The following is a 22,724-nucleotide window of genomic DNA, read 5'->3' as shown; positions in this document are numbered from 1 at the left end:
TTATCTTTTTGCTGCACAGGGTCTTGGCTGTGGCGCATAGGCTTAGTAGCTGTGGCGCATAGGCTTAGTAGCTGTGGGACGTGGCCTTAGTTGCCCTACGGCACGTGGGATCTTAGTTCCCTGACTAGGATTGAATCTGCGTCCTCTGCATTGGCAGGCGGCTTCTTAACCACTGGGCCGCCAGGGAAGTCCCGAGAGTGTATCTTTGCTTATGGAGCATGTGTGCACGACATGGAGGAGAGAAAGGCGCTACACAAGTCCTTGTTCTTCCCTCTCTTCTCAGCTTCAGTCATCCTGGCCTTCTTTTCCAGTTTCCAAGCTCACACCTGCCTCCGGGCCCTTGCAAGTGCTATACTGCCTTGTTTGCAGTACCGGTCTCCTAGATCCTTGGGTGTCTTGTTCCTTTTTCTTAAAAAGGTCCCTGCTCAGACAGGAGGATTCCTTGACCTCCTTTTTTAAAAATAGCCCCCCAGCTCCACCCTGATCACTCTTCCCTTACCCTGTTTTAATTCCTTCCTGACTTCCTCACACTTAGCATGTAAAAAGGGTGGAGAATGGATGCTGAACATCAGAATGGAGAGCAGGATGGACAGAAGATTCTTGCGATGTTGGAGGAGTTGAGATTTGGGGGCTAGAGGTGGACTCCACAAGCGAGAGATTCAGCCCAGAGAGAAGGATAGAGGTAACTAACAAGACCAGGATTGGCAGAGGAGCCAGCTGCCCCCCAGTCCTCTTCAGGCTGGAGGGAAGGGGGGTCCTCTTTCTCTTGGCATCTTTTACAAGGATCTCTGCTGATGGGCAGGCTTCAAGAGTGAGATTGTAAACCTGAGATGAGGTGGAGCTTCAAACCGCTTCCTAGAGAGAGACAGGGACAATCAACCCAAAATGAAAGGCCGTGAAAATCAGCGAAGGCCTAGCTGTAAACATGTGAACTTGTAGTAAACCAGTTAGTTTGTTCTTTCAGCTAATATTTGAATATCTCATATATGCTAGGAGTATATAAAAGGGAAATGACCTGCATCCCTGCACATGGGAGAGAACGTTCTCTCCACCCTGGGTGATGGCAGTTCCAACAGCCACATGGCTTGCCTTGGTCCGAGTTAGACAGAGCTGCTCCTGCCTCTGGGTGGGCACTGGCCCACGGAGGGGTGCACAGTTTGGAGAGGGCACCATGGAGCTGGAGGTCAGCCATGGGTAGTGGCCCAGAGCCTGGCCGTGAACAAGGGGGAAGTGGCCCTCAGCCTCCCAGGCCTTACAGCGTGGAGGAGAAGACAGACGAGTAAACAGTTACAGGTAGGATTGTTGAAAGGCTCCACGGCAAGGCTTAGCCCCGGAGCCTGGAAGTGATTGGGGGGGTCTGGGGGTGACTCAGGACTGGATTGTCAAAGCATCGAGAGCAGAGGGGCTCTGGATGCTCAAACTGCTGATTGCATGGTCTGGTCAGGGCTTTGGTGACACAGATTGGGAGTGATCTAGTTGGTGGATGCAGATGAAGACTAAGCTTAGGGGCAGTGGAGGAGAGGGTTGGAGAAGAGGGATTTGGCAGAGCAGGTGCTGAAATAACTGTGAAGAGGAAGGGAAGAAGTTGGCATGAGACTGCCAGGGACATGCATCTTAAAAATAGAGGATGCTTTTGTCTATCCTGCTTCCCAGATGGCTCAGTGGTAAAGAATCCGCCTGCCAATGCACAAGACACAGGACACAGGAGTTCCATCCCTGGGTCAGGAAGACCCACTGGAGGAGGAAATGGCAACCCATTCCAGCATTCTTGCCTGGAAATCCCATGGACAGAGAGGAGTCTGGCTGGCTACAGTCCACAGGGTCGCAAAGAGTCACACACGACTGAAGCGACTTAGGACGTATGCAGTACCCCATCCACGAAGGCTCAACCCTCGTGACTTACGGACCTCACAGAGGCCCTGCCTCCTCCTGTTGTCACATTAGCCATTAGGATTTCAACCTATGAATTTTAGGGGGACACAAACATTCAGAACATAGTAGAGGATATTACTGAAATTGCCTTCTCTCTCCAGCTTGGGAAGCAGGACGTGCCCTGTCCTACCTTCTTCCTGGCCCAGCCAACCTGGGAGGAGTATGTGGGTGGCACAGGCTCTGTTGGGTAGAAAGTTGAAGGGCAGAGGCTGCAAGGGAGATCCGGGGCTCATGAGAACTTTCTGTGTCCAGGCTGGCTCACATGGAACAGGTTTCGGTGGGTGTGAGGGGTGAAGATGGAGCTGGAGCGCACCTGGGGAGGGATGGCGTCTGTAGGGCCACCTGTGGTGATGTCTGAGGAGGACTTGGATGGAGTCGCAAAGGGGGAAGTGACACAGAAGTGGGATTCTTAGCCTCCCCCTTCCTCCACCCCCTCCCTCCAGAGCATGTCAGGGAATGTTCTCCTGGCATTGTCCATCCAGGGTTTTCCTTGCCCTCAAGGGGCTTTCTGTGGCTTCTCCCTGGGAGTGCGAGGGAGCATGGCGTGTGGACCAGTTCCTGAGCAGCAGTTGCTGTCGTGCTGGTGAAACCAGGGCCATGCTGCTCTGGCAGGAAATGAGTGACCAGGCTTTTATCCTTAGGCTTAGGAAGCCTGGACCTGGAGGTGCCCGAGGCTCACTCCTGGCATTTCCACAGGGTTGCCGACATCTGGCCCGGGAGTCAGCATGAGGGTTCGGCCCCCGTATTTGGGGAGAGCCTCACCTCGTGGGCTGCAGGGCCAGCCTGTGGCTTCTATGGTGCGGCTGTGTGTCTGTCCTACAGCAGCGACTGGAAGCTGGGGTTTCTGATAAGTCAGGCCCTGGCTGAGTGACCTCTCCTGGTGAGAGGCTGTAAGGAAAATGCCATCAGCCACTTCTATTGATGATTCTGTTCTTTAAGCATCATTCACAGGGAATTGGCCGGCAGTGCGCCAGGCTCGAGGCTACCTTCTCCATGGTTAATAAACTGCCAGTCCTAATGGAGGAGGTGACAGGCAATAAATACAGAAGTGTCACATGTGGACCATGTGACCCGGGAGACCTGAGGCAGGGACAGCTCCCATCCTCAGGGGTGCCCGAGGAAGCTGTCTGGATGGGAGTTACAGTGGAGGCGATGTTTGAGTTGAGCTGTGAAGGAAGAGCAGTTAAATTGGGTGTGTGGCATTTCAGCCGTCCCACTTCTTACCCTGCGGCTCACTCTTCTGGGGACGTTATGCCTTCAGCTATTTATACGTGTCAATAAGAGAACTGATTATGTGTGAAGATGTGCTTTCTGCATCTGGGTACCCCTGCAACACTCCCCTTAGATCCCGGAGAAGCTTGCCTCTTCTCATCCTGCAGTGCGCTTACCGTCATCAGGGAGAGCTTTGAAATCCTCTGGACTTCTTTCTGGGCTGCTTGGAATCTTAGAACTAACATTTGAACTTAGAAAAGTTTTCTTCACTCAGATATATATATATTTTGGCTGTGCCACTTGACTTGTGGAATCTTAGATCCCCGACCAGGAATTGAACCTGGGCCCTTGGCAGTGAGAGCTTGGAGTCCTAACCACCGGACCACCAGGGAAGTCCCATAGTCAGATTTTTTTTCTCGTAAATCCTTTTGCTCCTTCTTTCTACTCCCCAAATCGCTTTAGAAATTTTGCCTTACTTTTTTATTGTTGCTCGAATGGATTATGAAACGTTTTGCTAAGATAGCACAGGCTTCAGGTCCATTTTGGAATGAGGCAAAGCATAAATTCCTGTGGCAATGGAAGCATGATTTTACCTGTCAGCATTCTGAGCAGGATGTTTTGGGTTGCTGAGGACAAAGGCCGGCTTTTGGTTATTTGGGATGTTCCCAGAACCTTACCACCTGAGCACTTGAAGTGAATTTGGGGTTCTCTGTTTTGTGTCAGGATGCTGGCTGATGACTGAGCAAGGAATCTGGGGGCTCCTGTGCTTTTTGACTGCTGAGGGATGCCTTCTCCTCTGGCCTGGGTGCTGTCTAAAGCTGATAACCCAGAACCATAAATGGTTAACACTGGAAAGGATCAGATATCAGCCCAGTCCTCTCACTTGATAGACCCAAAGGGGTTAAAGGGTCCTTTTGAAGCCATCTGGCTAGTCAGTGAGATGAGAACGTTGGTCTCAACTCTCATTTCAGGGCCACCACATACATGTCTAAGCATTCTTAGACCTTTTGAATTGCTTGTTAGCCTTGCATTTTGCAGAGAGCTTTGGGGAGGAGACTTGCGCCACTACCTGGCAGTATGACCTTGGGCAAACAGGTGTGACTGAACCCAGTTCCCCACTGGTAAATTGAGAAAGCATATTCCTTACTGCTGCACAGAGCTACCTTGTCTCACCCCAGGTACAGACGCTGCAGCCACAGCAATCTTTCTCTCCTACATTATTTCAAAGGAAGATGAGCCTCTTTTGGACTTGGGCTGCTGTCTCCACCTGTGCATCACAGCCCAGCTTCTTCCCCGTCATGACGTTTGCTCTCCCCAGGTCTCTGTGGAGTCCCTTCATCCTGAGCTACAACATAGAAGACACTTTTTCCCCAGCTTTATTGAGATAACTGAGATAATGTTTAAGTGAATAAATAAATGACTTAAGAGGGAATATGGGTTTCCCTGGCGGCTCAGTGGTAAAGAATCCACTTGCTAATGCAGGAGATGCAGGAGACGTGGGTTCAATACCTGGGTTGGGAAGATTCCCTGGAGGAGGGCATGGTGACCTACTCCATTTATTTTTGCCTGGAGAATTCCTTCGGCAGAGGAGCCTGGTGGGCTACAGTTCTTGGGTCTGCAAAGAGTCTGACGCGACTGAGCACACAAGAGGTAATATATGCAGATACGCAGTTGTTGTTTAGTCACTAAACTTCATCCGACTCTGGAGCGACCCCAGAGACTGTAATCTGCCAGGCTCCTCTGTCCATGGAATTCTCCAGGCAAGAATACTGGAGTGGGTTGCCATTTCCTTCTCCAAGGGATCCTCCTGACCCAGAGATCGAACCTGTCTCCTGCATTACCACTGAGACACCAGGGAAGCCCAATAGATGCAGAGTCCCAGTCAAAACTATACTATGTATGTTTGTATATTGTTATGTTTATGTGCTCATAAATTCATACATATGAGTTAAGACAGTCTCTTGGCCTGTTGCTGAGTAGATGTCTGAGGAAGGGCTGTGCTGGGCTGTGCTTGGTCGCTCAGTTGTGTCTGACTCTGCCTCATGGACTGTAGCCCACCAGACTCCTCTATCCATGGAATTCTCTAGGCAAAATACTGCAGTAGGTTGCCATGCCCTCCTCCAGGGGATCTTCCCAACAAAGGGATTGAACCCAGTTCTCTGGCATTGCAGGCAGATTCTTCACTGTCTGAGCCATGAGGGGGAGCCCCTGAGGGAAGGGAAGACAACCTGTCCTGTCATCTCTGTGGGTAAAGATCAGGGCTGATTCTGATCCTGCTCAACTTTCTTGGGGAGTGAAAATAAGTAACAGTATGAAGTGTAAAGATCTGGTAGGGAGAATGGTTTTGTTAGATGGAAATACAGCAATAATAAAACTGAGGAAGAGACAGAGCTAGTTTTTGTGAGAAATAGAGTAGCTGAGTTAATAGAAACTAGCTTTTGATATGGAGATAATGTGAATTTCAATTAATTCCATAAACAGCAAATTTAAATGTAATACTTCCTTTTCTCCATGCACTCTGTTCTGACTTGGAACATATTAGCCCTAACACTGCCCTTTGAAATGCTAATTAAGGGCAATTTAATTATTCTCTATTGTTCTATCTTTGGAGACTGGGAGGGGTGGGGGGAGCTGCTTAAGTCCTGAAAAATCATCTCTGGGCCTAGGGAGGGTCTCTACCCGAAGATTTGAACTTAGCAATGTTCAAAATGGTTTAGATTCTAAATTTTACAGCTGTGCACACAGATCATGTGAGGCTCTTGTTAAAATGTAGATTCTGATTCAGTAGGTCTGGGGCAAGGCCTGAGATTCCACATTTCTTACAGGCTCTCAAGTGAGATCAGTGCTGCAGAGCCAGAGCACTCTGCATAGCAAGAGTTTAGACTGAAGTGGGAGGTCTTCCAAAGCTAACTCTGCTGTTTCTTTGGCCTGCATTCAAGGTTACTTCAATAGCTGAAGGCCTGAGGCCAAGACCTTGGCTTGGAGAAAGGAGACTGTGAGAAATAGTTGTGCCATATTCTAAATACTTTGTCCCATCTTGGGAGTCCTAGTTGTTCAGTCGGTTGTGTCCGACTCTTTGCGACACCATGGACTGCAGCACACCAGGTTTCCCTGTCCTTCCCCATCTCCCAAGTTTGCTCAAACTCATGTCCATTGAGTCCCAGATAGACTGTATTTTAATGATTGAATACCTGATATTCATGAAGATGAGTTGGGATTCTAGACAGATTGTCTAGAAGGCAAATAGGGAAGTAGTCATTAAAGTTTAGATGTATTTTCATGAATGACTGAAACCAGTTAGGCTTCTATGGTTAAGTTCACTAGTCTAAAACAATCACTTATGAGGAAATCATTCCTGAAAGATAAACACTTTACTGTAGTACTGTTGTACTTTGCTAATAGGCTTGTACTTTGCAACTTGCTATCTTTATCTAGGAATTCCCTGGTGGCTCAGATGTAAAGAATCTGCCTGCCAGTGCAGTAGATGTGGGTTGGATCCCTGGGTTGGGAAGATCCCCTGGAGAAGGGAATGGCAACCTACTCCAATATTCTTGTCTGGACAATCCCATGGATAGAGGAAACTGGCAGGCTATAGTCCACGAGGTCACAAAGAGTTGGATACAACTGAGTGACTAACCAACAACAACCTTTGTCTAGACCAGCAGTTACATGCTACGCTGCTGTTTCTGTGAAAAGTAGAAATGGAATCTCCTCTGTTGCATTGAATCCTGTTTCCATTACTTATTGGTACTGAGATTTGGAGCAATCTCTTAATTTCCCTGAGCTTGTGTTTCCACTTGTAAAATAGTCATGCTAGCCTTTCATCCCGGGATTTTTTAGGAGATACACAAAAGCTTCTGGCATAGTTGCCATCTGTTCACCATTAGACCCCCTCTTCTCCCTGTTTTGATCCTGGTTGCCAAACTTGCTGTACCATTTGGAGAATAGGGATTCTTGGTGGCTGCCTCTCACCTGAACCTCTTCAGTGGCTTCTGTTGGCAAAAGCTCTTGTGACATATGTAGACCTTTAGGAATCCCTGGAGTTTATAAGGAGATGGGAGCAAATATTCTTTACTTCTTAGAATAGACCAGAGTTTAGTTGAAACTTTTTCACAAGGCAGAAACAGTGGGGTTCTCATACATGGGTTGTCTGTAAACACATTTTATGCTAAGTACACATCTGCCTGTGCAGGACTACTAGTGCTCAGCGCTTTATCCCTGGGTCACTTTCCTGACAAGAGGCTCTAGTTTCACTCTTGCGTGTGCAGTGTGGTCTTCTCTAGTTGGTAAGATCTGTTCGAGTCCTCAGGTTGGGTCAGGGTCCGGCTGGAGTTCCGTTTCCTTTGTTCTGTGTGACATGAAATTGCAGTGGCCTTGGTCTGGAGTGTGAGGTCAGACGCCCTGGAGAGGACACTTGGCTTTGTTCCACGCTTCCCTCCCAGCTTTGCCTGCCCTACTCTTCTTTGGGTTCTTATCTTTAGAAGCAGACAACTCTGTGCAAGTTCCTGTGCCCTTCCTATCTCGGAGCTTTTGTTTATTGGCTGCTCATATTCCATATCCTGCTGATCTTAAAGTGCTCAGACGTTACCAACACAGTCTTTAAAGACTTCAGCTTTGACTTTTCCAAAATAAGGTTACTTGATATTCTCATTGGCCATAAGGTAGTATTTCCTAATCAGGTCTTAAACCCTTACCACTTCATTCTGTAAGGTCTGTGAATAAGTGCTATCAACCTAATATATGTATTAGTACATACTATTTTTATATATTACTTGACTTTTCAGTTCCTTTAACAGAAACCATCTAACCAGTGACCCTGATTTCGATATCCTGTTTCATGTTGATTCTAACTTGCTGTCTGACTTTAGGAAAATAGTTTAACTGTACTCACTGAACCAAAATTTACCTTAACCAGTAAAATGAGGATTGGATTAGATCAGTTTTTCAAAGCATTCTCTGGAGTTGGTTGGGGCAGGGATGGGTATAACAAGAGATCTCGATAGGTAGAAACCCCAAGCTCCTCATTCAGGTGATTCTTAAGATTAATGAACAAGGATACCATCTGTATCACGAATAGGTTGAAACTCATGATGGGAAGAGACATCATCTAAGTCTGGTTCCTGACTGTTTTCACCAAGGGTCTGGGCTGGCCACCCCATGTTCCTGTCCCATACTGTTCCCAGCAGCAAAAGTAGATTATTTGTAAGCCTCCCTTTCCCATCTTCAAAAAGCCCTAATGTAAAAATGCCATGTCCCTTTAAGAAATTTTCTCTACACAGCTGTCCAGCTTCCCCAAACCCCTTTCTTTACCCTGGTGGCTCAGTACACTCTTGCTTTTCTGGCAGCTGTTTGTCTGAAGCTCAGAGGGGCAGGGTGCTTTCTCCATTCTCAGTGTCCTGCATTGTGTCTTTCTAAAATGCCATGAGTTTATCATATGGCTAAAAAATTCTCTCTCTTTTTCAGGATCGAATCATCAATTTAGTTGTTGGCAGCTTAACATCTTTATTGATCCTAGTAAGTATCTTTGTGTGTCAGCCAGGGTCTTAGCCAAAGTTTTGAAAACCTTAATACTGCAGTGCAATCAACTCTCAAAAAAAAAACACAAAACTTAAAGGGCCAGTACATGAACATAGGGAACATTCCAATTGTAGTTAAATTAATGCTTTCAATCTTATTCACACTTGAATAAAACTGCATTTGGTATAAATGGAGTAGCTAGTTGATTTCCACTCTCATCCCCTAGTTGAATGTGAAATAGCACAAGTTAAATAAACTTGGTTTTCTGGGTTTGCCTAATAAATTTGTAGTATGTGAGTGGCTACTAGTAACTCCCTTCTGTATGTAACCCACAGCTCTGCTAGTATCTTTACATTTATTTTGTTCCTAAAGTATGTTCATTATCCTTTGGCTTTTTAATTTCTCATTCTGTATACTACAGCTTGGTGCTGTCAAAATAAAACAAAGCTACATTTCCCAGTCTGAGAACGACCTTTCTTTGGCACATTTTTATTAAATCTAAGAGAATTTTAGTTAAGTCTCTTTCTATGACTTCTTCATAAAAGAATGGGTAACATTATATTTAAGGTAGAAAGAGAACTACAGGGTATTAGAAACCTATATTTTAGTATTTTTCATGTTAAGCAAAAACAGTTTTGGGTATTTTTTTTTTTTGCTGGTATACTCAAAATAACAAAAAGGTTAGAACTTTGCCCAGTATAGTCATTTATCCTGGGGAATGATGTTTAAATGCTTTCTAATCTTTGTTGATGAAGAGGTTTATTTTGAGGTTAGCTAGTTTTATTGCTTCATGGTGGTTTGTCTCCTTTCATAAAGGAGGAGGTTGGGAAGATTAAGTGGAAGTAATAGAAGGAATAACACAATTGAAAAGATTTTATTAAACATTAACATTCCAGAAGACAAATTTCACCATTTGGAGCATGTTATAATGTTACTTTGCCTAGATGGTAGTCTAACCAAGTCTTGGAATTACTCCTGAGGCCTGACATACTTTCTTTCCATACAGGTAACGCTGATCAGTGCTTTTGTTTTCCCTCAACTACCTCCAAAACCGTTGAATATATTTTTTGCTGTCTGCATCTCTTTGAGTAGTATCACTGCCTGCATACTTGTGAGTACTATTGAAAATTTAAATTCAGTATCCTTGAGGGCTGATGGTTGCAGTGCCTGGAAATCTGTATGAAAAGATGTCTCTAATTATACACCACTCCTCTCCCCCAAAGGATGTCACAATTCTCATTGTTAAAATCCCAGGGTATTTTTTTTTTTTTTAATTTGTCTCCTTTTCTCCTAAATCCCAAAGTTATAACCTTGTAACCCTAAAAGGCAACTCTGTTCCCTTGATACCAAAAAAAAAAAAGACTTGGGTCACCAAAGATATGATGTGATTTAATTTAATTCATCTTCCTTCAAGGACTACATACAGAGTCCAGCAGTCTTTGGGAAATGTTATTACTCCTCTAATAATTACAGAACTAGTCTATTTTAATCTTTGAGTATTATCTCCCCAAATGAAAGTAATTAACACCAAAACCTCTTGAGAAACCTAAAGCTACAGTGGTATGTTTTTCACAAGAATGTTCAGTTTTTATAATACTAAGAAGCCTTTCTGTTAGGTAAAGAAACAAAGACAGTAGCCAGTCCTCAGCTGGGTATTTGCCAAGTCATCATTAGTTGGCAGCTGTTTCATTTCCCTTCAAAACCCTTAAACAGAATTGTTTTGACTCACATAAGATCTGAGTTAAAATTAAACCTGGGGACATTTCCCAGCTTCAGATTCACTGACTGTTTTGTTCCTTTGGCCTGAGGGAAGGAGTGGCCCCTCGGACTTGGAGAGCCTGGGAACAAAGCTCCCAGAACTGTTCTCCCACTCCCAGCCTAGAGCCGGAAGTGGCTGACAGTGATCTGTTAACAGCTTAAACTAGAGGCATGCATGTGCAAAGCTCCGGTTTTGGTGGCGATTTGAATCAGTTAAAGGAATTTAAAAGTTGTCCTCCCTTCCAGTACTTTAAAAAGCTGTACCTTTTACTAACATAATAATTAAAATATCTCTAGAAGATAGATATATATTCTTGAATGACTCGCCAAACAATTGGTGGACTCTTGGTTTAAACATTGATCAAAGTTAACTGAGAAAGCAGGAATAAAGTATGATTTTGGATATAAACTCAGCTGGTACACTTGAATTACAAAGAATAAAATTCTGGCTGCCTTAGCCTCATTTAGGGGGAAAAGTATATATGGATGAACCTGGTCACAGTGGAAAAGAATTAGTTGTATTTAAAATTTTTAATATTCAGCCCAATGCTATTACTTAAACTTCTATTTAATTCTTCTTCTTTTAGATCTACTGGTATCGACAAGGAGATTTAGAACCGAAATTTAGAAACCTTATTTACTATATCTTATTTTCTATCATCATGTTATGTATATGTGCGAATCTGTATTTCCATGATGTGGGAAAGTGAGGCTGCCAAGAGATACACTCACCAGGTCTCTTCAAAGCAATATATTTGGACTCGAATAAGAGCTGGATAAGGTATGCTGAAGAGTCTCCTGCAGAAGTCTGATACATGATTTTCATGTTAATTGTAAATCTAAATTCCCTCTTGAGGGGAGACATATCCTAAATCACTTTGCTTTTTCTTTAAGGAACCGATGTTGCCCATAAACATTACCCCTTAAAGCACAAATCATTTTCACTTTTGAAATTTTTTATATAAAGTAATGGCGTGGTGCAAGGCTATGTAACAAACAACCTTGCATTTTAAGACAAATATTCTTTTATTTCTGTTAAACTGAATATACAATTATTGTTCCCTAGGCAACCAACTTTTGCTTATAACTACAATTTCACGTTAACAAAACACAGACGGTGAAAAGACAACTTTGATTGTGTAGATCTAATTACAATAATAAATAAAATAATTTATACAAGTTTTTTTTTTTTTTTTTTTAACTTTTTCTATAGCGGTCATATTCATTAAAGCCCTAGAGGCTAATTTTGGCTTAACCTTCTCTAGTATAGGAATGACTCTTGGTTTGTTTCAAGAAGCAAATTTTGTGTTTTTAAATTGCCTGAGAGGGAGAAGTTACATCAAACCCCACCAGTTAATGCACTAAGTGAACGGCAAACTCGGATACTCTGCTATTTCCTGGGTAATTTACATAGCAAAACGTAATAAAAGGTCATGGTACAGGATAGGCAACTTAGTACTTCCTTTCCCATTTAGTTTTACTTCAAAGTGCTAACTTTGTAAACTGGTGACAGTGGGTTCTGAGGGATGAAAATGCTTAGCTTCTGGTGAATTTTGTTTTACTACTCTCATCCATATTCCCTTTAAAAAGTAATTAAAAAAAAAAACCTGTAGTGAATTTTCTAAACCCTTTTAATACTCTTCTCATTACCCAGCCCAAATCAGCTCCCACTGCCAGCAATGGGTAAACCCAAATAACCCCCACACAATCACCTCAAGTCTCAAACTACTTAGACGATGTCTCTGTGCAGAAGGTCACTGGGAAGCTCTAGAGCATGTGACTTCTCTGAAATATAAACAGGCCTACTTGAGACCGGACAGAGTGCCATGTTTGATCTGTAGAGATGAATATTACTGCTTTTAAAACAGTAGTTAAGCTTTGGCGATTTCAAAATTCTCTCTGCTAAAATGAAATTCCCTGCTGATAAGAAACACTAATAACTGGGATCTCTGCAGTTAAGACCCTAGTGCTCCACTCAACTACATACTGTTGTAAGACTAGACCTCAGATGATATATTTAAAGAGGTAAAAAGTCATAGCAGCAACACTGTATGTGGCTTGAGCACTGTAGCTATTCAAAAGCCAGAGGAATGGTAAATTAAGCCTCTTGGGGGATGCTCCTGTTTCTTTGGAGATATAATGAACAGTGTGGCTTTGCCTGAATGGCTTGTTTCTAAGAATTACCTAATGACAGTGTACCAAATCCTCAACATCTTTTGAGTCTTCTGAGACAGGACTGCCCAGAGATGATCCAATGATGTTTGATTCTTCTCGATGATGCTGGAGTATAGGATCTGTAATGAGATATATCATCTAATCCACATCAAAGAATTTAGAATAAGTGTTCTTCTACCAAAGGGAAAATTTAACAAGACTCACTGCCTGATTACCCCCTTAAGATTTATCAGGCACATGTTGGAGTTACAGTACCTGTTAGTGTTGTCAAAGGCAAGACGGATTCAGTATCTATAACATCAGATGTCTGGATAAAGCCATGTGGTGAAGGAACAATAAGTATCGTTTCATCATCAATTGTTGTTTGATGAACTTGCTCTTCTATGGTAGGAGACCCTAAATCCTAAGTAATAACAAACAAACAGAAACAGATTCTGTTTCATATTCCTTGTTTCCCTTAAGTCCCCAAACACATTTAGGCTTGAAAGGACTTTCAAATACTATCCTACTTTAAAGTTAGAATATAAAGAAATCAAAGTTAAGGTCTTAAACAGACAAAAATAATAATAACCTCACACTCGGAAGTTTTACATACTAGCAAAAAAATAATTTAAAAGAACCAATTCAGTGACAGGTCCTGCTCTAGGCTTTTCCCAAACTGCAGGTTTGAGGCTTAAGGCTGTTTAAGTGCAACTTACTTCAGTAACATAAGCCCGGGCTAACGGGGAGGGTTCGTCCTCTTGTTTGAGGTGGGTGACAGAGATTTCTTCTTCTGTTCTGACCATAATACTATTCATCAGTTCTGTGCTATTTTGGTCACTGAATTTGGATATATGAGCATCATTAAATGACGGCTCTACTGTAATCTTAGGCTGATGAATTTCGTCTGGGAAAGTGTCTGCTTCTAGGGCATCTGGAGGCTCAGGAAAATCAGATGAGTGAATATCACTATCCACTGTCAGTTCTGCTTGGGATATGGAAGAGGCGATGTCCTCTGTGGCAACTGTCTGAATGATGACTCTTGGTGCGTGACACTGCACTGTGACGTCACTTGTGTTCAACAAATGTTCTGGCTATAGAATGTTAACAAAAACAATCAGTGGCAAGATGAAAAAGTACGTACCAGCCTAAAGTGACAGACAACAAATGACATTTACACGTGGTACCCTGGTGTCCCCTCCATGCCTCTCACCTCTGGATCTGCAGTGTTCTCACCATGTTCCTCTAGAATTCCTGTTTCTTGACCTATCTGGGCCCCTGTGCTCCTGAGAGCCCCTTTCCCCTAATGTATGTCCATCTCATGTACAGGAATGAGGGAAGTACCCCAGTGAAGGTGTAAAACATGCTCCTGGGACAACAGTGGTAGAAGAATAGTTGAAATCCATGGATTACAGTAGTATTGGCTCTTAGTATTATGTATCAACTAATTCTGGTCCCTAACAGATCCTGAAGTCTCAGAGCTCAAAATTTATCTCCCTCCTCCCCCAAGGTATGAGTTCTATCTCTGGTGACACTTATCAGTTTAGCCAGTCTTTTCTACAGAAATTAGAGAAATCAAGCAATTTATGTAAGATGACATACAGATAAAGCATGAACAATGATCTGTTCGGGAGAAGCAGGAGCAGCAGCTGCCAGGGTGACTGTGGGACTAGCAGTCAGAGTGAGGGGAAGGCCTTGGCTTGAGCTTGTCTGAAGCAGGTAGGTGCCTGGAGTGCCAGTGGGCTGTAAATGGAAAGACTAAAGGAAAAAGAAAAATAAGGTCAACACGGGTGCATCATACCACTCAGTAAGCAGACTTAGTGCTCACTATGTCTAGCTTTACATCCAAAATGGGGACTTTACCAGCCACAAATGTACTTGATACCAATCATGAGGGTGCAAATAATAAAATAAAAAGCTTAGTATTCTGGACTATTTATGTGTTTTAAGTCATTTCTCAGCCTGCAGGTTTAACAGAGAGGCAAGGCCTTGATTCTCCTCTTCACACCCTGTGTGTCTGTGGTCTGGTTTCAGCTCAATTTCAGTCCAAGACACTGCCTCATAAACCACTGTTTCCAGCGCAGTAACCCAGCACACCCTCTTTATCCTTTCTCTGCAGCACATAAAACCTAGCAGTCTCCCCCTTAAAAACATCTTTGAAAAGGCACTATGGCAGTGTTTACTTACTTGAATAGATTTTTTTTCATAGTATAATTTTAGAAAATTTTTATGTTAGGAGAAAATGTACAGAAATAGCAATTAGTCTTCTGCTGAAAGAAAAAATTCCTAATTGAAAACTGCTTAACTGATAGTATATTGAGATGTTTTATGGAAGTGTAACAAAACTACTGAACAGCAACACACGTTTCACAACCATAAGATTCTCCATGGTAATGTGAGTTTGGTTTACCCTAAAACTCTGAAGGAAGAGCATGTGCAGGTCGAGCTGGAGATGAAGGTCCTAAATCCTGGTCTCTAGTCCGACGCGGTCTTGTGGACTTCCTTCACAGCAGCTCTACTGGCTCCTGACTCACTGAGTCTAGGTTTCTTAAACACGAAAGCAGGGATAATAACTACTTCTCACAGAAAGGTTTGTTGAGGATTAGAAATGATTGTGATGGTGCCTGGCACACACAGGGGACTAACTCACTTCTCTCTCTCCCTCTTCATAAAAGTGAAAGCTGACTTTTTCTAAAGGTTGTATTTATTCATATCATCAGGTGGTATAGTAAATACTTTATATGTACATGTATATCATATATGCATATTTTAATATACTTAAATACATTTAATGCTTATACATTTTCAGAGCTGAGGCACTATTATGCTTTATTAATAAATTAGGATAGAAGTCTCTAAATCTTTGAATGTGACCTCATAAGTTAAAACATGAACACGTACCCCAAATATATGTGTATACATTATTTATTTGGCCAGGGGGAAGGTGGCAAAAAAAGGTAAAACAAATTTCTGTTTTGTACCTGTGACGAATGACTTTCAGCGGAGACCACTGAATTAGGAAACCGAGGCTTAGGTTACCCAAGCAGCCTAGTAGAAGTTCCAAAAGAGAATCTTTTGCTCTGTGGGCCGTTATGAGATTTGGCTGTGTATAGGATATAAATAAACTCATGCACTAATACTCCTTATATTTTTCACAGCAAAGAAATCTTGACATAATTTAAATAAAATATTTTCTTCACGAAAACTGAGCCAATAATTTTGGGTTTACCTATTTTAGAAATCAGGCAAAGAACTGGGGCTGTTTTTAAATTTAACCCCCGCCACAAAGAAATTACATTTAAATTAGCACACATATCCCCATCTCTTAGTATAGTTAACATCTAATCTATGTTCTGTCTCTACAGGTTTGCCTACTTTTGACGTATCAAATGGGAGCCCTGAACTATATATTTTGTGTCCCATTTCTTTCACTTTGCATAAGGTTCAAGGTTCATCCTTATGGTAGCATATTTGTTACTGCCAAATAATCATTTGTATGTCTCTAGCACATTTTATTTACCCATTTATCAGTGGATGGACATTTGGATTATTTCTACTTTTTAGTTATGAACATTCATGTACATGGACGTAATGTTTTCATTTCTCTTAGGTATACCTGGGGTTAGAATTGGTGGGTCATATGGTAACTATATGTTTAACCTTTTAAGGGACTGCAAGATTCTTTGCCTAAGAGGCTACATCATTTATGACCAGGACTTTCAAATCCTGTATCCTCAATGGCTAGTGCAGTGTTACTCTGTAAGATAATTCATTCCATAAACTTTTCCTCAACCAATATGAACTTGTTTATAACTCGATAAAAATACGTAGCATGTACCCTATGTGTTAGCCTTGTCATTTTCATCTATATAAGAAAAAGATGTTATTAGTTTATATCAGATTGAAAAAGAAAGACTAAAATTAATTATAAAAAGTAGAAGTCTGATTTATGTTGTCTTCTAACCATCTGGCTTCCAAAATCATGGATATAGTTACACTTACTGACAATCAGGTTAATTTTTATATTTCATTTGCTTATGTAATATTTCTAAAACCGATACCAACTGATCTTATACATCATATGGCTTTTTAAAGTAGTTACTCACTGGAAGAATCTCAAATGTCTGTAGTGTTCCACTGTTTAGTGTTATTGTTTCCGAGTCAACAGTAGCAGCAGCGGAGTCTGCTGAAGCTGTGGTAACAACAAGGACAATAGAACACTTTTTAAATTTCAATTTCCTTAGTATATTCAATTAATTAGGAGGGCAATTTCATATCGAATAATTGGCCTGGAAACCCACATCATTTAATAAGAGATAAGAAATCTAATGGGTCTCTCTGGGATGGCATAGATAAGGGTCAGCAAACCATGACTCACGGCCAGAGCCAGCTCACTGCCAGTTTTATAAATGCAGTATCACAGGAGCACAGCTAGGCCTACCTGGTTACGCATTTTCTGTAGTTGCTTTTGCACTGCAAGGGCAGTTCAGTAGCTACGACAGAGACAAAATTTGCTAACCCTGGCATAGATCATAAGATATTTCTAATGTTAGTAAGAAAGAGGAATACACTAAGGCTAACCTGCAAAGATACAGGAACTTGATAAAATGCCACGTGTTCCTGTATCTTTTGGTAAGATGGTATAGATGTCTGGAATATAGAGATGTCCGAGAACACTAGGTTTTAGTTCTAGTGACGTCACTTCTGGCAGTGTAAATCCAAGCAAGTAACTTACTTTAATCCAAACTAATGTTCAGAGACTTTACTTGCCCTCTCTATCTCATACAGTAGTTGTAAGGATCAAAAACATGAAATACATACAGTATTGTTTCAGATGACTGTACTGGGCGATTGAACAGCACTTTAGAGATCAGACAGGTGTGTCAACTGAAGCTCAGACTAGATCGTGTCTGCTCAAGGTTATACAGAACTACAGCAAACTAGAAGAAATGTGAGCTCTTTTGGTGCTTTGAGTCCCACTTGTAGGTACATCCATGTGGAAAATGATTTGAAATTGACTTCTAATGTATAACATTTATTGTTTATTACATTCTGACTATAATACTTCTCAGTTTAAGAGAAATGCACTTAATTTCTGTTTTCTTACTAGTTCATGGATTTTTAAGATCATACTTAGAATAATTTGATTTAAAATAAATAACCTAAATCAAAGGTAAGCAAATTACGGCTGTGGACAAATGTGGCTCAAGGCTAAGAATGGTTTTTACATTTTTAGAGGATTGTGTAAAAACAAAAATAGAAAATTCCATAGAGATCTATCTGGCCTTGGCCTGCAAAGCCTAACATATATGTACTGTTCTGAACCTAAATAGTCTGCATCCCTGACCTCTAATAAAGAAACAATCATGAGATTTTAGCTCAAATGCCAAGAATAATGGGTGTCTTGTAAAACTCTTACCCGTATTTCTTACTGGATGAAATAAAATTATTCTAATACTTAAAAAAGTATGCTGTGAATGAATATTAAAGCACCATTTATAAAATGTTTGCTATTTTCCCAATAAGTATTATCAACCTAGTAGCCAAGGAAAATTATAACTTTCTCCATGCATAAATAATTTTTAGCCAACAGAATCTCTCATATTTATGGTGGATTAGTAATTTCAGTTGCTTTGCAATTCTCAAGACTATAAAATAAAACAAAACAAGCAGGGTTAAAGAAAACAAATTCTTCATGTTTTAAAGCTAAAGCTAATATGCACATTTAAATTAGAACTTTAATAAGCATAATTAATTTAAACATCTGCCATGGAATTCCCAGAAATACAGTGTTAATAATGCCAATTAAGTGGTCCAGAGATTCTCAAATGGGACCATAGAGTACATATGAAAACATGTAAGTTGCCTGTATCTGTCATACTGACTGGAAAGCACTGTTTGGCATTTTATGGCTGACGTCAGGGGACCCTACACATCTTGCAGTGTGTAGGAGGATATCCTGCCAACAGAGAACTGTCCCACTCAAAATGCCAATAATCCCCGGACTGAGAATAACACCCAGTGATTGAAAAACTCTTAGCAATGGCCTTTCCATAGGCAAATAACATTGTATAGGGGGAAAAAGTGGGATAAAAATGAAATAATAATATGGTTCTGAGATTTTTATCCTCATTCTTTCCTTTTCTGTCCCTCTATAATAGAAAGAAAGGTAGATCAACTTGGCTTAGATCTTAGAAAATAAACTTCTCTCCCTGTAACTCACTCATCTCATTAAGCACAAGATGTCAGAGGCTAAGGAAAAGAGAAAGTTGAAAGTCAGTTGTGTCCTACTCTTTGTGACCCCATGACTGTAGCCTGCCAGGCTCCTCGGTTCATCGAATTCTCCAGGCCAGAGTACTGGAGTGGGTAGCCATTCCCTTCTCCAGGGGATCTTCCCAACCCAGGAATCAAACCCAGGTCTCCCGAATCGCAGGCAGATTGTTTACCAACTGAGCCACCAGGGAAGCCTCTCTGTTTACACCAAAGAGGTAAACAAAACAATCCCTGTAGGAAACTGGGTCTTTACTCCCTTAAGAGAATCTTTTTTGACCTCACCAAAACCCATTTCTTCTACATTTCACCGCAAATCCATTCCTCATTTGTATGTCTTCTGGAGAATTACTACAAATGATGTGCCATCGTAGGGACTCTATGTCCTTGCTTCAGTTCAGTTCAGTTCAGTTGCTCAGTCATGTCCGACTGTTTGCGACCCCATGAATCGCAGCACGCCAGGCCTCCCTGTCCATCACCAACTCCTGGAATTCACTCAAACTCATGTCCATTGAATCGGTGATGCCATCCAGCCAGCCATCTCATCCTTTGTTGTCCCCTTCTCTTCCTGCCCCCAATCCCTTCCAGCATCAGGGTCTTTTCCAGTGAGTCAACTCTTTGCATGAGGTGGCCAAAGTATTGGAGTTTCAGCTTTAGCATCAGTCCTTCCAATGAACACCCAGGACTGATCTCCTTTAGGATAGACTGGTTGGACCTCCTTGCAGTCCAAGGGGCTCTCAAGAGTCCTCTCCAACACCACAGTTCAAAAGCATCAATTCTTTGGCACTCAGCTTTCTGCACAGTCCAACTCTCACATCCATACATGACCACTGGAAAAACCATCCCCTTGACTAGATGGACCTTTGTTGGCAAAGTAACGTCTCTGCTTTTTAATATGCTATCTAGATTGGTCATAACTTTCCTTCCAAGGAGTAAGCATCTTTTAATTTCATGGCTGCAGTCACCATCTGCAGTGATTTTGGAGCCTCCCAAAATAAAGTCTGACATTGTTTCCCATTTCCCCATCTATTTCCCATGAAGTGATGGGACCAGATGCCATGATCTTAGTTTTCTGAATGTTGAGCTTTAGGCCAACCTTTTCACTCTCCTCTTTTACTTTCATCAAGAGGCTTTTGAGTTCCTCTTCACTTTCTGCCGTGAGGGTGGTGTCATCTGCATATCTAAGGCTATTAATATTTCTCCCAGCAATCTTGATTCCAGCTCTTGCTTCTTCCAGCCCAGTGTTTCTCATGATGTACTGCATGTAAGTTAAATAAGCAGGGTGACCATATACAGCCCTGACGTACTCCTTTTCCTATTTGGAACCAGTCTGTTGTTAAATGTCCAGTTCTTTTTTTTTTTTTTTGTCTTTCTAAAAATTTCATTGAATCTTGACACAATGGCCTAGCTTTGGGGTAACACAAAGGATACCAAACTTCAAAGCAAAAATGGAAGACATTTTCTGAAGAGGTAGATGCTCAGTTCTGAACTTCCCGATGCAGTTATCGTTCCAAGTGAACTCAACAGAATGAGGTAAAATGTCTACTGAGTCACCCAGGACACAGCTGTGGTCCACGTCTTCGCCTTCCGTTCTCAGGGTTCTCCCTCTGTCAGGTACTGTTCAGCCAGCGCACAGTGAGATGTGTTTCTCTACTTGAGGGCTTCCTGCACAGAGCACGGCCATCTTGCTCTCTGGGTCACATGGAGTTCTGAAACACGTACCAGGTAATGGAAAGCCAGGTTTCAAGAAGTAAAAATCCTGAGTGCTTTGAGGGAAGCAAGAGGGCATTCAAACAAAAGATTAATAAAAACAATGTCTATAACATTCATGGAGGGGCTTGAAGATGAAAACTAAAATTTTTCAACCATGGAAGGGGTTGACCAACACCCAGGGATTGGGCTGCTTGCCTGAAGTGGGAGCTGAGACAGAAATTCAATTCTTTTGAGGATCTATACACATGGTAATTGGCAAAATACATGACAGAACAAAACACATCAGTTCCTTTCTTTTGAAAATGGCTCTAAAGGGAGAGAGAGGCTTGAATCCTTCCTTCAATGGTCCTGCCTGTTCAGCCATCCAGAGCTTGAAGGTCCTGTCATAGGAACAAGTGGCTATGAGGTGCCCAGCGGAAGAAATGTCTAGGCCCGTCACTCTGCCTTTGTGGCCAGCCAGAGTCTTCAGAGGGGACCAGCCTGGGTGAGTCCAGATCTTGGCTGTGTTATCATAGGCACCAGTGAGTGAGAAATTCCCATGGATAGGCTCAAACTTGACACCTGTCACTAAGTTCTGATGGGCAGGAATGGTATAGACACAACGTCTCTGTTGAAGGCCCTGCACTTTGCAGGTGTTGTCACCACTGACAGTTGCAATGTGGTAGCCATTGGGGGAGAAACTTATTCCATATATTTCCTTCAGCTGACCTTCTAGGAACATGATAGGTCCTGTGCGCAGGTCCCAAACTCGGCCAAATGCATCCAGTCTCCCAGTGCCAGCCAAAGAGCCATCTTGATGGAAGGCAATGTCATACGTGTGACACCCATGCTGTGGCCCTCCTAATGCAGGATTTCCTCTTGAGCTTCCAAATCCCATAAGTGCCATGATCGGTCATAGCAGGTGGTACCTAAGAAACGTCCTGATGGATGCCACATTACATGAGCCACATGCATTGTGTGGCCTTCAATATCTGCCACCTTTCATCACTGTCAAGGCTCCACAGCTTCACAGAACTGTCAGCAGCACAAGAGGCCAGATTGACATCTTTTTGGTCCAAGGAGACCATGGATTTGGGATGGAATATGATCGCTCCCACGTTTGTGTTATGGCCTCGAAGAGTGTGAAGGAGGTTGCAATCAGGAACAGACCAGAGCTTGCAAAGCCCACTCAAACAAGCTGTGGCCAGCATTTTGGAATTGGGACTAAAGTGACAGTAGGAGATAGGCCGATCATCCCCAATCTGACCACAGAAATTATTCAAAGATCAGAGAGATTTGTGCAGCTCTTGCATCTGGGAGGTTCTAGTTGTCTCAGGAATCTATGAAGATGGGCCTCTTCTAAGTATTTCATTGCCCTGGGCAGTGAATAATTAGCAATCTGCAGTCTAGCAACCTTCAGGCTGTTTGGTCCTTCATGGTACCAGGTCTGCTGATACTCTTCTTTGAACTTCTTTGATTTTTCATAATCTTTTTTGGTCTTTTTTAAGGCATCGGTACCGACCACTGAGAGGATACGTCTTAACCTTTCTCTTCTTTCAGCAGGACCTTCTCCAAAAAGTGTGATGGGTTCCCCCAAAGCTCTAAGGCAAGCCTTGACCTCTGAGTCATCTGTGGAAATGTTGATTTGCCAGGATCGCTTCCTTCTCTCAAACTCTGCTAACACTTCAGCCTGTCTCTCACTGATGTGCTCTTCAATTTCAAACACTTCTCCAGAGGTTATGTTAATGTTTCCTGCTTTGAGTCCTTCTTTTCCCCAAAGCCCAGATTCTCCTTTGGCCAGATGCTCCCTCTCCTTCTCTTCCAAACTTCCATAATAGATGTGTGGTTTCTTCACAACTGCTACTGCTAAGTCACTTCAGTCGTGTCTGACTCTGCAAGACCCCACAGACAGCACCCACCAGGCTCCCCCATCCCTGGGATTCTCCAGGCAAGAACACTGGAGTGGGTGCCATTTCCTTCTCCAATGGAGGAGCCACTAAGTCATCTGGTGCCTTAGTTTTGGTTGCCGTGGAGGAGGATCGTGAGGAAGCCATGCTGGGCTCCGGAGCCGTGAAGCCCCAGCGAAAGCTGTGCTCTATGTTTCAGATCGTCCACTGCGTGCCCAGCCCATGTCCAGTTCTAACTGTTGCTTCTTGACCTGCATACAGGTTTCTCAAGAGGCAGGTCAG

General features: G+C 42.5%; 2 protein-coding genes and 1 pseudogene across 7 annotated transcripts in view; 1 reads left to right on the top strand and 2 right to left on the bottom strand.

The window, feature by feature from the left end:
• The window catches only part of TMEM243 (transmembrane protein 243, mitochondrial), a 25,558-nt gene extending 13,960 nt beyond the window's left edge, over positions 1 to 11,598 (top strand). The window contains exons 4-6 of the mRNA XM_010859126.1: positions 8,608 to 8,658; positions 9,668 to 9,772; positions 11,007 to 11,598. Coding sequence (XP_010857428.1) covers positions 8,608 to 8,658; positions 9,668 to 9,772; positions 11,007 to 11,129 — 279 coding nt within the window. The 3' untranslated portion in view covers positions 11,130 to 11,598. The remainder of the gene's footprint in view (positions 1 to 8,607; positions 8,659 to 9,667; positions 9,773 to 11,006) is intronic.
• The window catches only part of DMTF1 (cyclin D binding myb-like transcription factor 1), a 49,409-nt gene continuing 38,111 nt past the window's right edge, over positions 11,427 to 22,724 (bottom strand). For 4 of the 5 annotated variants that reach the window (XM_010859127.1, XM_010859130.1, XM_010859128.1 and 1 more), the window contains 5 exons: positions 16,680 to 16,765; positions 14,176 to 14,331; positions 13,293 to 13,667; positions 12,850 to 12,997; positions 11,427 to 12,713 (listed from right to left, as the gene is read on the bottom strand). In XM_010859127.1, the coding sequence (XP_010857429.1) occupies positions 12,604 to 12,713; positions 12,850 to 12,997; positions 13,293 to 13,667; positions 14,176 to 14,331; positions 16,680 to 16,765 (875 nt within the window). In that variant the 3' untranslated portion in view covers positions 11,427 to 12,603. The remainder of the gene's footprint in view (positions 12,714 to 12,849; positions 12,998 to 13,292; positions 13,668 to 14,175; positions 14,332 to 16,679; positions 16,766 to 22,724) is intronic. The other variant, XM_010859131.1, reaches the window with a different exon arrangement.
• On the bottom strand, positions 20,211 to 22,636 carry LOC105002495 (annotated as a pseudogene). The gene is made up of 2 exons (XR_826969.1): positions 22,526 to 22,636; positions 20,211 to 22,395 (listed from the first exon to the last, which is right to left on the bottom strand). The product of XR_826969.1 is annotated as a U4/U6 small nuclear ribonucleoprotein Prp4-like (transcript).

Source organism: Bison bison, unplaced genomic scaffold (genome assembly GCF_000754665.1).
Source record: "Bison bison bison isolate TAMUID 2011002044 unplaced genomic scaffold, Bison_UMD1.0 scf7180017864454, whole genome shotgun sequence".
Classification (NCBI taxonomy): Eukaryota; Metazoa; Chordata; class Mammalia; order Artiodactyla; family Bovidae; genus Bison; species Bison bison.
Note: the sequence above shows the minus strand (reverse complement) of the source record. Positions and strands in the feature narration are given on the sequence as shown.